We start from the raw sequence: 14,489 nt of genomic DNA on the forward strand, positions 1-14,489 counted from the left end.
TGGGGGTCAATGTGATCAACTTGTTCCTGGTGGTAACAAGTACTAGAGTGAAAGCACAACACCAGAGTCGGGTGGTGATAATGTGGACTATGAACATACTCAACATTTGCAAACTTGACGGATTATTTATTTAAAGTGTTTCCATCAAAACCTCTCAACATTTGTTACGAATTGGCATGTGTAATCGTCTGTATGTTTGACACCCCTGACCTAGAGAAATTCCTGATTCGTGTTCGGAAATGCATATGCGGTATTGTTAGTAACAACTTCGTACTTCGACAACGCGAGTAGCTATTTATTCTGCTGACAGTAATTTGAATAGGCCTACATGGTCAACGTGAATTCCACCTCAGGAATGCTTACGCTTTGCTAATAATGATTTCGACCTGTACATTACTTTGCATTACAGAAACAGCGGACATGGATAAAGGTCTGCTCGCGATTAAATCGCTATGTTTGAATCGTACGTATTGCACATTTGCCAACGACAAAGCAATATTGTCAAGTTACTATTGTTTCAGGTACTGACGCTGTGGCTTCTGAGGTCGAGCAACTGAAGCGAGTTGACTCGGAAAGTATATTAGTCTATATATTTCTGCAGATTTACCGCAACTATAAATCTATAAATCCCCACAGATTTCGTGTTGTTGGAAAATGAAATTGAGGAAAGAAGAACTGGCGAATCGAACCGTACGTATATAAGGGAGATGAGTGACCGATGGACTGAATATACAAAATTAAACCTACCGCCCAACCTACCATGTACCCGCCAGCAGAATAAGCCACTGGTTTTGGTTACTCGACACTGGGAAGCAAGCGTTACTATGTCCTGAACATTACAGGAATCCCAGCCGTCTCAAAATATTTATATGCCGTTGTAAATTGATGGTTCTCGGACTTGTTTAACATAAGTGTATATGAATAAGCCCAGAAGAAGTACGCAGAACCGTACGCACGCCCTCGACGAAAGCGCGAGGAGCTGAAACTAATCCAGCGTGACACACCGCATGTTGCAAAGCAAAGAAAGCACTTACCAGTCCATCCTCATCCTATGCAGTGTCAAGTCGAAATCTTGGCGGCCATCGTATTATTTCAATCTTATACTGTCGCAATATATTATTTCTGTTTGAAAATGTTTCTACAAAATCAGCCGTATTTTTAATTTCAGACGCGGCCAACATAAACAAGAGAATGTTAGATATCCGAGCTGAATTTACCAATCGTAAGTTTGTGTTTCAAGCACTTCCGATGCATATCCTAATGGCATCTCGATGTATTCAGAACTTGGAAATCTCACCGAACAACTGTTAGAGTCAGAAAATGATACAGCAGAAGGTATAAGGAGGCCTATCTTTCTAATTAGAGAAAAGTAATTAGAGAAAAATGCGTATATTATACGGGCCTACTACACTGTTTTCAGAGATCGAAAGACTTGATAGAAAACTGGCACACATCCAAAATTCGTACTCAAATCGTGAGTTCTGATTTGCGATGATTATTATCATATTGCACATGGACCTGCCTATTTCAAAAATTGGTTACACTGCAACGGCGGTGCGACCACAGACATTTGAATGATATTTTTGCGTAATTAATATATTCTCTGTGTAAACTTGGGTTACCATATTAACCATACGTCCTCTTTTATGCGGATTTGTCCTCTTTTTTTATTAACTTTTTTGAAAGTGTCCTAGAAGACGCCATAATGTCTTCTTTTTCGATAATTTGTCCTCTCTCTTGAAAACGTTGGTTAAATATAGGTTAGAATTCGACTGAGATGTAGGAAATGAGTACTTAAGTAACGTTCCGGTGGGTATTCCGGGAGTTTACCTTTTTTTGTCAACCAACGGAGAATTCAACAATTTTGTTTTAGCTAACCAACCATAAAGTAAAATATTACCATTTTCTGGATTCTACTGTAAGCCTGAAAATTTTGATAAAGTGTCCTATTTTCATATTTACGAAATATGTTAACCCTATAATGTAAACTGCATATAACGGTTCCACGTTGGCGCTTTCGCCTAAGTGGATAACTATTATTGTCCATTTTTCCATCTTAACTGAACTCAATATGCACTTTTTGTCTTCTCGAATTGGGTGTCAATGTGATCAACTTGTTATTGGTGGTAACTAGTACTAGAGTGAAACCACAACACCAGAGTCGGGTGGTGATAATGTGGCCTATGAACATACTTAACATTTGCAAACTTGACGGATTATTTATTTAAAGTGTTTCCATCAAAACCTCTCAACATTTGTTACGAATTGGCATGTGAAATCGTCTGTATGTTTGACACCCCTGACCTATGAGAGAAATTCCTGATTCGTGTTCGGAAATGCATATGCGGTATTGTTAGTAACAACTTCGTACTTCGACAACGCGAGTAGCTATTTATTCTGCTGACAGTAATTTGAATAGGCCTACATGGTCAACGTGAATTCCACCTCAGGAATGCTTACGCTCTGCTAATAATGATTTCGACCTGTACATTACTTTGCATTACAGAAACAGCGGACATGGATCAAGGTCTGCTCGCGATTAAATCGCTATGTTTGAATCGTACGTATTGCACATTTGCCAACGACAAAGCAATATTGTCAAGTTACTATTGTTTCAGGTACTGACGCTGTGGCTTCTGATGTCGAGCAACTGAAGCGAGTTGACTCGGAAAGTATATTAGTCTATATATTTCTGCAGATTTACCGCAACTATAAATCTATAAATCCCCACACATTTCGTGTTGTTGGTAAATGAAATTGAGGAAAGAAGAACTGGCGAATCGAACCGTACGTATATAAGGGAGATGAGTGACCGATGGACTGAATATACAAAATTAAACCTACCACCCAACCAACCATGTACCCGCCAGCCGAATAAGCCACTGGTTTTGGTTACTCGACACTGGGAAGCAAGCGTTACTATGTCCTGAACATCACAGGAATCCCCGCCGTCTCAAAATAATTATATGCCGTTGTAAATTGATGGTTCTCGGACTTGTTTAACATAAGTGTATATGAATAAGCCCAGAAGAAGTACGCAGAACCGTACGCACGCCCTCGGCGAAAGCGCGAGGAGCTGAAACTAATCCAGCGTGACACACCCAGTGTTGGGATCAAGTCACTACCTTCGAGTCACGAGTCATCTCGAGTCATTGCAGATTTTGACTCGAGTCAAGTCAAGTCAATCGATTTTCAAAAGTGACTCGAGTCAAGTCAAGTCACTCGTTTTTTGGAGGTGACTCAAGTCAAGTCGAGTCAAGTCAAGTCAAGTCACGAGTCAAGTCACAATTCAAGTCAAATTGAATTTTCGATGTATGAGTGATGATTCAAAGTCATTACACTTTGCTAGCTGTGTGAAAGACAGATTAATTGATCAATGCTGATCATTTATCTTGAATCAAATAACGAATATCTAGTTAAATATACCTGCGAAAAGACGTTGTATCACTCACGCACACGTAGAACTGTTAATAAAATACGTGAGTAACTGTACAGTCACATGCTACTGTCAGTTATTATCAGCCAAAATATAGCCTAGGACATAATCAACATCTATACATCCGTGAGTAAATACACGCCCAAACTATATTTGTTTGATTTAAATCATACATAAAGGTGGGTAAAGGTGAGCACTGCGCAACGTAAGCATTGATCCGTCTAAGAAACAGAGACACATTGCTATTTAGAGTAATCTTCTACTACTACTACTACGACAACGCAAGCTGTGATACTTTAGTTTGCGGTCTATTTATTTGTGATCTAACAATCGAGGATCAGTGTATCGTACGATCAGTGAATGACTGGCTGCTCTCACAAGTGACACCGGCGTATCTCGAACAATTCGAACATACACAAGATACAGTGATTTATTCGACACCGTTTAGGCTACTTGATGACTTTAAATTGACTCGTAAATTTTGCTCCGAGTCACGAGTCAATGCGCATTTTTAAAGCTTCGAGTCAAGTCAAGTCAATTCATTTTTATAAAGTGACTCGAGTCAAGTCAAGTCATACGAAAAAGTTGACTCGAGTCTGACTCGAGTCAAGTCATGACTCGAGTCATCCCAACACTGGACACACCGCATGTTGCAAAGCAAAGAAAGCACTTACCAGGCCATCCTCATCCTATGCAGTGCCAAGTCGAAATCATGGCGGCCATCGTATTATTTCAATCTTATACTGTCGCAATATATTATTTCTGTATGAAAATGTTTCTACAAAATCAGCCGTATTTTTAATTTCAGACACGGCCAACATCAACAAGAGAATGTTAGATATCCGAGCTGAATTTACCAATGGTAGGTTAGTGTTTCAAGCACTTCCGATGCATATCCTAATGGCATCTCGATGTATTAAGTACTTGGAAATCTCACTGAACAACTGTTCAAGTCAGAAAATGATACAGCAGAAGGTATAAGGAGGTATATCTTTCAAATCAGAGAAAAGTAATTAGAGAAGAATGCGAATATTATACGGACCTACTACACTGTTTTCAGAGATCGAAAGACTTGATAGAAGACTGGCACACATCCAAAATTCGTACTCAAATCGTGAGTTCTGATTTGCGATGATTAGTATAATATCGCACATGGACCTGCCTATTTCAAAAATTGGTTACACTGCAAAACCCTGTTAAATTTAGTTGTAGTGTGAGTATTGGAATATCTCATAGCATTCCGTTCAAATAGGCCTACTCTCAATTACACTATTTATAGTACATTACAAACTCCATGCGCCCCTACTTTCCAGACACCGTATGGATAGTCTCGAGGATCCAATATTGGAATAGGACTTATTTGAGACGTAAGTTATTTAATTCCGATGCCCTGTCAGTTTACGGTAATGCGTGATATTTACAGAGAGAGAGGATTTACAAGAGGATATTGCTGAGTGCCGTTACCTGCAGTTGAACGGTATGTCCTAGCTGCAATCAAACTTCACACTTCACACTTCAAACTTCATCCCGCCCTCTCATCACCCTCAATTCAATTGTAGGGCATAATCATTTAAATTTTCATTATTTGAAATCCATGCTCACTGCTCATTGATAATCTCTTAAATTTTTACGCTACGATTTTATGCTAAATTCACTTCCAGAATCCAGAAAACATCAGGAAATTGTGGACTCAATCGGCCGGAGAATAAAAAACCGTAAGCTTTTTCGAGAGATCTGTCTACTATAATCATCCTTTAAATAACGATCTCTACTCTAGATACCGCGAGTTTTGAATCTTGGATTGAGGCGCTTAATGATTCGTATTATTCACGTGGGTGTGTCTTTTCCATTATCTCATAAAATATTACGAAATCATCATGACATAAAACGGGAGATGAATGTTCTTTAAATAATAACATTTTAATTCTGCAGAATTCGAAGTCGCAATGAGGCAAATCGAGGAGTTACAGAATGCCGACTTAACTCGTATGGTTCAACGTATTTTGTTTCGCTCGGGTACTACAAGACACAACCATTCTATGTCATATTTCAGAATTGGAATCGTTGCACCGCGAAATCCGGGAGAGGACAAGAGCCTATGGTTCACGTGAGAATAACAATTCTAAACATCCGCATTTTTCTTATTAGTAATATAATTATCATTTAAATAGGAAATATAAAAGCAGCATTATATCATAAAATTATTATACTACTATAATGGTAATGGTAAATACATACATATTCTTGGTAGCAACCTGCCCCATAACGAGATTGTGGTAAACTTTAAAAAAATCAGTATTCGAGTAAAATTGTTATTCTTATGACATATGAGTATTACTATTATTGATATGATCTTCTTTATTCACAGTAAAACTAGAAAATTCAGCTTCAAACCGGGAAGCAACCTGTTTTCTAAGGAAATTGTGAAGATTGAAGTAAACTTTTAAAATCTCGGTAGTAAAATCAATTGTTATTCTCATGCAAAATGAAGGGATTAGATTACAGAATCGTGATCGTTGTTATTAGTATTATTATTATTTTTATTTGTCTATGGATTTGGTGAATAACAAACATTCATTCCTACATTCAAAACAAATTATACTATCCTATACTAATAAATTTCATGGCGAAATAATTGTTCGTTGTTTTCCGTGTCGTACTTGAGAATTCAAGCGAAGCGGTCTTAAACTATCCTTAGCTAATCGATTTTGTGCGGTGAAAGCAATAACCGTGGGTCGTACAATATTCAACTCATTCATGTTTCATCCGAACATATTTTCAGTTGACATTAGTACGCAAAATAAAATCGATCACCTGAACACGAGTCAGTATACGATGACGTCACAATTAGTGAGACTGCGATCGAAAGTCAATCAACTGCCAACGCAACATCAGATTGAACAAGTAAACGCGGCACAGTCTGCAATGATGTCAACCGTTGAGGATCAGCAACGACTCACTACAAATCTCACCAGTACAATGCAATCGGTATGTATAGGCTACACTAAAAATCAGTATCTTTATAAGACATTGTTTTATCTAAGTCGGATGAGTCACAATAGAGTCCTCAACGGCCGAACCCGCGTGCTCATTTTCCGTTTTGTAAATTGTCCTTTGTATAGGGATGGTGTGAACCTCTGAAAGGTTCAGGTTCGTGTGAACGCGAACCTTTTTGAAAGGTTCTGTGTGAACGCGAACGTGAACCTCATGACGTCACGTGACGTCATATTGCTAATTCAACCCCCATATTTGAATGAAGTGATGGCCTATATTAATGTACACGATACCTAGCGACGACTCGGGCCACATAATGGCACAATGCTGAAGTACATATTGACGTTTTAATCGTCTCTAAATGTATCAACTGAGGCAATCAAATGATATAATGATCCCATAAATCAATATCTTCCGTCGCTTTGCCGACAATTTCGACGAGGACTTGGCAGGAAATATAAGATTACGGCTGAACGGTTCAGGCCAGACCGGAAAATGTATTCGGCGTCTGAATATTGCTACACAGATATTGAGCAGAGTGTAAAACGGGTTTCTATACTTGCTACCGTTATTACCCCACTAACAAGTTATACAACAACAGCCAAAACCCCAATCGCACGGATTTCGTTTTATGATACAGTAAACATATGAAGACAAGATTGACCACGTAAGCTTGCTAGTTTTTTACATCAGAAATCGATATCAATTGAATAAACATCATTCGCTATCTACATGTAGTGTATATTTCGCTCTTGATGTTGTGTGATTGCCGGTCAAGCTCACAGCATAGAGTCACTAAATATTCACAAACGGAAAGCTGGATATTTCGAGCAAACTTTTGTTAGAAAGCAAGTAAAATTTTTGAAATTGTCAAGGTGTTGATTGTTTAAAGCGCCAGTGCCATGCATAGAGTGGTCCGCTGTTGAAATGCAATAAATTTGAACCACATAAGTTATAATGAAGTGAAATTTGTAATATATATATGAAAAAGGTTCACAGTGCAGAACCTACCAAGGTTCTGTTGTGAACGCGAACCTCAAAATTTCCGAGGTCCACACACAGAACGCGAACGTGAACCTCACGTTCACACCATCCTTATATTCTACCAAATTGCACATGTGATATTTCAGTCGCTTTACACTCTGTAGCGCTTCTGACGTCTTGGTTTGGATGGTGGTATTGTCGGTGGTTGTTTCACGGCTTTAGATGGCTTCCCCAGCGCACTGTACAATAAAGATTTGGGTTTCTACGATTTCATCAGATCGACCTAGCCATCTGTATTTGCTAGTAGTCAGGTGGTGTTAGGTCGTATCGGATTTGCGAACTTGGAGAATTCAGAAGATAATGTGTGCAAACGTACCTTAGTATGTCCTACCTACACTATGAAGTAACGTACTTTCACAGTAATTTTAACCTCCAAACAACAATTCGTCCTTTTTAACTTCCTATGACGAGGAGCATCACCATGGAACCGATTAAGGAACTTCAACCTGAACTAGCTTTGAACGGCATTTCGTATTCCGCAACCAGGGCCTAATGGGGGCGGGGGCGAGTTCGAAGGGAGCATTATGGAGTATTTTGTGCGAGATTTCCTACAACAAATTTTCCTACGGGGTACTCAAAAACACCGAAGTACTGTGTCGGCCCTGTCCGCAACTCACCAACTAAACACAGCCAGCTAGATTTCATTCCGAAGGACTCATTATTGTTCTGATAAAATGCTGAATTGAAATGATCTAAGAAATATTGGATATAAAATCGACATGTGACGGGATTTCCGGTTTGAAATGGTAACCGATCCCAAAACACATTACTGGCTATGCCATTATTAGAAAAAGAATTACTAGAACTATACTCCATTTTAAAAAGTCGCAGCAGCAACTAGAACTAGAACTAATGACCATTAAACGCGACACTAACGCGAGCAGAGCGATAGCAATCACTACTAAATAGTCCTTTATATGATTTATTTCAGGTACAAAATACTATCAACTCTCTAACAGCAGCTTCAAATTTATGTACCACGGTTAACGGTTGGAACCGATTTGGCTCCTTGCTATATAAGAAATTCGGAAAATCTGTCACATATCAAGCGGCGGAGTCGACATGCTCAAGTCACGGAGGCAGACTTGCTGCCAAAGTTCTACGCGATGCAGAGGCAGTTCGGTGTGTTATGATTGAATTATTCTCCATACCTTAACCATCGCGGCAACATGCTTCCGGTGTATATATAGGCCTTTTAGCCTATTCCTGACTTCGGGTAACAATTCATTGGATATAAAATCGAATAACGTGATTATCAATCATCGTTTTCCTTCACAGTAGACATTGTAGAATTGTACGTACGTACATAAAATACAGTCCAAGTAATACTAGATAAGGTGCCATAGTGCATGCATAGAGCATGAATAGTTCATGGACTGGATATCCACCAGATTTTGTCTGGGGCCGGAGTCAGATAGAGGCTCTTGCTGATAAGACTGAATCCAGATGGGAGCCGGATTCATGCTACTTCCGATGCGGTCGGGTTCGGATCGGTAACACACTTAGCAAAAATATGGAATTCGTTTAGTTGCTTTGACAAATTGATAGGTAATTTGAGAATTGTGATCCAGAGGAATGTTTGTGGGTGTTGAGTGTATCCACTATCATTATTATATGGCAAATAATAAATTCGAATACAAAATAGATGAGAGTTAACTCTACCCTGTAGTTTGTCGAACATAAAAATAAAACTTCTGCGTAAACACGAGATCTCCCATAGTTTAACCGCGCATTTTCACAATCCATTCAGTAATCTGATCTTAAACCAACCAACCTACTGTGCTTATTTCCCACCATGTTCAATCGTTGACTTGATGTGGTACATCGTCTAGTACACCCCAATGCTTTCAACCAAAGTCTAGCATGCATCATTCACCATTCAGATAATAGTTGTCGCACCCTCGACACACCAGGTTGAAAAGCACTGCTGTAGGCCATGCAACGCATCTGCATTCTAAAGCAGGAGGTGTCAAACATAAACGGCCTGTGGTCAATGCTCCCTCTAATTTTTGACGAGTCTGCGCACACTCACCAACTCATTGTACAGACCCTTGGACAACAGTGCGTAACGACTGAAAAAGAAACGGTCATCACTTCAGATTTTTTTGCGCAACTTAGATTTTCTGTGCGCAGAGACCGTGTCAGCACTGCGCATTTGCGCACGTGCGCAGCTTAGAGGGAACATTGCCCATGGTCTTCCTCTGGCCTACCAGACGGTTTCATTAGGCCCCAGAAGCAACTATGAGTAGATTGAAAATATTTGTATTATCCAGCATAATTGCCATCATAATTAGACAATAAATGTCGACTATGGTCACAGTCAATTTCCCCTCTAAGCTCCGCACGTGCGCAAATGCGTAGTGCTGACACTCTCCGCGCACAGAAAATCTAAGTTAGGCACAAAAAATCAGATGCGATCGTTACGCACTGTTGTCCAAGGGTCTGCGCAGTAATTTGGTGAGTGTGCGCAGACTCTTCAAAAATTAGAGGGAACATTGGTCACAGCCCACATTATAACCACCTCACAGCCGTGATGTGGATTCATTCTAGTCACTATAGGGAGCAAGTCGCTGGAATTTACAGAAGTCGTGATGGTAACGAAGTTCACACTGAGTACCAGTGGCGGCTCGTGACAACATCGGGTGGTGGGGCAAGGGCTGCAAGCGACTTTTTATCAAGATGACGTCACAATGGCGTTTTCCAACGTAAACAAGTAACTTAATGATGTTACGGTAACATGAATTTGCCGACAACAGTAACAGTGGTTTTAACGTATGTGCCACGAGAGGTCTGCCGGTGCATGAGCTGTGACTTGAAGTGTGGTAACTGCGTAAACGGCGTACGGAACAAAGATCCAACGCGGTTCATGTTCGCACCAGACATGGGGTAATCACGATTAGTAATCGTAATCGATTACGACGATTACAGCATTTTGAAGTAATCGTAATCGCAATCGATTACATTCGAAAAAAATCCGAAGTAATCGTAATCGTAATCGACTACTTCCCATATCTAATCGATTTCTTTGTGAAAGAACGATTTCTTTTTGTTTGTACAAGGACTATGACATAAACTGAATATTCGTGAACATGAATGAGATAATATACCACGTTAGCGATAGCACAAACGTCTGATTTCCAAACGCCACTACTCATTGTTACGTCAGAAGTATTATCCCCGCTCGTCATTGCGTAAGTATCCACACATAGTAAACAGACATGCGATGGACATTGTAGTGTGATTGTAAGAACACCCCCGTGATGTATATCAGGTTATCAATACACTACAGAAGCCCCTACCTCGCAGCAGGATATTAATCACCACTCTGCCTATAGTTTCAAATAGTAACTTCATCATCATTGGTTTATGTATTGAGGTTTGGTTGTGCCCAGTTAAACGCAGTTTCAACGTTGCTGCTTGGCGAGCAGTAGGCCTACGTACGCACGTACACCTGACAAAAATTCGAAATTTTGTACTCGTCGAATAATACATTGCAGTTTCCACAACGAAGCATTACAAATAAACAGCTGCTAGTGCTGATATATATCATAACTGAGCCGTGCCTAGCCGTTTCTCGTAATAGCAGCTCGCAGTATCCGTATTAAGTTGAAGGCAGAATTTTCATGTTCACTATATCTTATTCTCATATAACTACTTGAAACGGGCGCCAATCGTTATTTCACAGTTCGTTGCTCAGCATTTAGACCTGCCGCCATAACCGTCCGCTTATATAGCCTGACATGTTAGCGTGGGTTGTAGCTAGAATCAGAACCAACAGCAATTCGTCCCCCAGTCCAACAGTTGGTCAATTTCCAAAACTGAATTTCTTCAATAATATTGGTCATTGCATTTGATTACTATTCATTTTTAACCGCTCTCAGCCCCGAGTGTCAGATTTACCTGTAGAGCTGGGGCACTTAATTCATAATTATAGCATCTGGTATGTTGTTATAATTAGGCTACTCTATTGTATGTTGTTAATTCGTGACTTCCAGTCTGTTGATTAATCAACAGATATTGCACTCGCCCAAACATAGCAGACTAAAAGAATATCTTTCGTGAGACGCACACGCAAATGCCAATAGCTTTATTCCTATGTGGATACGCCGGGGGGCATTTGTATTGTTGGGTCAGATTGGAAGGACAGGACTATTATTAGTCATGTCCACCCAGCGCGGCTATTGACAATGGACGAATACCTTAAGTTTCGGCCAAGGTATTTCTTTGGTATCACATCCCGCGGAGTTGCGTGTTGGCTGAAACTGCATATGTGGTTTGGTGTGTTGTGGGATCGTGGCGCGGTAATGACCGGCTCCGAAATGCCTGTTCCCATAAAATAGCCTATGCATGTTTTTTTAAGGGGAGAGGTATGCTTTTCAAACCCAGCTATCTACTGCAGCAGGGGTCACCAACCGTTTTGAAGCAAAAAGCTACTTCTTGTGTAGTGTGTACTGACTATTGCGACGACCGACGGGTTACCACTTACTCCCGCCTAGCCTAAGTAAAGAAATCCAACTGAGCACGGAGGAGCTGGAGTGAGTCCCGGCGAGTGAGCGTTTTATGTTTTTTGTAAGGGGCGGAAACCCTTACACCAGCTCCTCCGGGCTCAGTTGCGTTGCTGCAGGGCGCGCCGAAGCGCCAATCTCCGCGTCGAGACTCGGGAATATTAACTATAGATTGCCGTTGAGCCGCTGCGTGGGCGAAGACGAGCAATGCCCCGAGCGACTGCGTTCTTTCATTTGAATATTTGCTACAGCGACCGCGGGTGACTCATTTTGTCCGCGTTGGAGACCCCTGTACTAGAGACATTTGAATGGCGGAGCTCGAAGAACATTTTCAAGAATTAATTGAATTCTAGAAAATACTCTATAATTTATGTTGATTTACGAAATACTTTTGAGTCCCCTTCGAGCACGCTCCCCACCCTATTAAGGAATTTGGGGTGCGGCTGGTAAAAACCTGGCAATGATGCAAATCGTTGGGTGCGATAAATCATCCCAATAAAGTTGGGCAATCGGTTTTTTATGACGTAATAAGCAAATGACGCATGATGTATGAAGAGAGTTGACATCTCATTAAGCCTTTTCATCGCAATCCTTGTGTATTGTCTTCCAATATATCCTTTAGGATTATACTCCTAAGAAGCAAAACAAATGTAATCGTGAGTAATCGTGATTACTTTTCCAATGTAATCGTAATCGTAATCGACTACTTCGTGATTTTGCTGTAATCGTAATCGTAATCGCGTGATTCTGAAGTAATCGTAATCGCAATCGATTACATTCATGAAGTAATCACCCCATGTCTGGTTCGCACTAGACCTGACTAATTATCTGCAGAAATGGAAATGACTATAACTCGAGAGATTGCGTAAGCCTAATTGGAAAGGTCAACGAGTTCGGACACATACCCATACCCAATTGTTATCTCATACATTGGGCCTGTCATATCGAATCCAAAACATCATTCTGAAGAACTAAGAATAGCAGTCTCGGAAACTCGGTCTCGGTACAGCGTAGGAGATTTTGGCCTTGAAACTGGAGACTGTAACACGACACATATGGTTTTATTACTGTCTATAGGTCTGCTGCGAAATCGCCTTTGGAAAATACATTACCGAATATATACGTGGATGAAAGCCGTAAACTTAGTACACTGTTACATGACATCATCGAGAAGTAGCCTCATGGCCCTTTTCGGTATGGTACACTGTCAAAATTAATGCGAACAGACCGAATTTTGCGTAAAATTTACTGAGGAATAGGCTGATCAAGTGATCAGCTGTTTGCCGACATCGAAAACGAAATAGCTATCGCGCTTGACAGGGGGTTGTAAGCAAATGGCTTGAAGGCCACAATTTCACGGTGAAATTGACATTGGAGAATATAATATCAAAGTAAATATTTGAATGCAAATGAGAATGATATCATCATCTCGTCACCTATCTCAGTATGGAACACAGTTAACGTTACCACAGATACACCGGCTTTAGCGTGAAATCCGCAATGCGTTGTAGGCTAAAGTGTCAGATCAGAGCACATCTTTACCATATTCGACCTCGATAACGAAATTACTGCCCTAATCATTGAGTGTCAACCTTGAGACTTGGCACAGCGTTCGATACTAAAATCAAAACACACCGTGCAAAAGCTCATGACAGATCTAGGTAAGGAGCATCGTTAAAATCAATAGAGACCAATACCGGCTTTGCGTAAAATCTGTTAGCGATAAATGGCGAGTCAGCTCTCACTCGACTTAGGAAACGAAATTACCACTAACATAGTTCAGTGACAAACTTAAAACTTGGTACAGCGTTCGATACTAACATTAAGACTTACCGTGCCAAATGTCATAACCGATCTCAGTATTGAACATCGTCAAAATCAATGGATACCAATACCGGCTTTCGAGTAAAATCTGTTTGCGATACATGACGGATCAGCACACACTCAACTTCGGAAACGGAATTACTACTTTAAACTTTAAGTAGAAACCCTGAAACTTGGAGCAATGTTGAATACCACCATCACGACATGACATACCAAGTTTCAAGAGTTTTCATGGTGTGAAACACCATCAAAATCGACCTATACCATCAAAGGTCGACTAAACGCATATGACGGTAACCGAGTTCAGATATAGATACGATTGTTACATCACACCTTAGGGGCACAGACCTATTGAGCCCCGGTTGCTCGGTAATTTTATGAATAGGAGAGAGTAAATCACCGTTTCTTTATTGTGCGCGGCTTTGAGAGAATAGACAGTGAAAGCTTGTTATGAGCGCTACCGGGGCATGCCCCGGCTAGGCATTCGCAAAGCGAAAACACAGAAGAGAATTCGATTTTCGCAGAGACTTCGCTATATATGGGCATTTACAAGCGAAAGGACAAGAAGAATACGATTTTCGCTGTGATTTCGGTATATATAGATTGTTGTGCGTCTATAAATGGTAAAGAATTGTTATTGAACAGAATTTTAGGTGGGGCAATGCCCCAGTTGCCCTATAGGACGA

General features: G+C 40.4%; 1 protein-coding gene across 44 annotated transcripts in view; it reads left to right on the forward strand.

Moving 5' to 3' along the window:
- Positions 1–14,489, forward strand: part of LOC145437410 (uncharacterized) — a 183,328-nt gene that overhangs the window by 64,937 nt on the left and 103,902 nt on the right. For 36 of the 44 annotated variants that reach the window (XM_080314622.1, XM_080314631.1, XM_080314623.1 and 33 more), the window contains 19 exons: positions 410–463; positions 522–575; positions 637–690; positions 1,169–1,222; positions 1,282–1,335; positions 1,421–1,474; positions 2,507–2,560; positions 2,619–2,672; positions 4,245–4,298; positions 4,358–4,411; positions 4,497–4,550; positions 4,750–4,803; positions 4,860–4,913; positions 5,098–5,151; positions 5,214–5,267; positions 5,369–5,422; positions 5,490–5,543; positions 6,219–6,424; positions 8,406–8,596. In XM_080314622.1, the coding sequence (XP_080170748.1) occupies positions 410–463; positions 522–575; positions 637–690; positions 1,169–1,222; positions 1,282–1,335; positions 1,421–1,474; positions 2,507–2,560; positions 2,619–2,672; positions 4,245–4,298; positions 4,358–4,411; positions 4,497–4,550; positions 4,750–4,803; positions 4,860–4,913; positions 5,098–5,151; positions 5,214–5,267; positions 5,369–5,422; positions 5,490–5,543; positions 6,219–6,424; positions 8,406–8,596 (1,315 nt within the window). Of the gene's footprint in view, positions 1–409; positions 464–521; positions 576–636; positions 691–1,168; positions 1,223–1,281; positions 1,336–1,420; positions 1,475–2,506; positions 2,561–2,618; positions 2,673–4,244; positions 4,299–4,357; positions 4,412–4,496; positions 4,551–4,749; positions 4,804–4,859; positions 4,914–5,097; positions 5,152–5,213; positions 5,268–5,368; positions 5,423–5,489; positions 5,544–5,804; positions 5,891–6,218; positions 6,425–8,405; positions 8,597–14,489 lie in introns of those variants that run through there. The other 8 variants (XM_080314668.1, XM_080314637.1, XM_080314659.1 and 5 more) reach the window with 8 other exon arrangements.

The sequence above is a fragment of the Botryllus schlosseri genome, chromosome 4, assembly GCF_051294905.1.
Source record: "Botryllus schlosseri isolate E-star chromosome 4, Bs_hap1, whole genome shotgun sequence".
Lineage (NCBI taxonomy): Eukaryota > Metazoa > Chordata > Ascidiacea > Stolidobranchia > Styelidae > Botryllus > Botryllus schlosseri.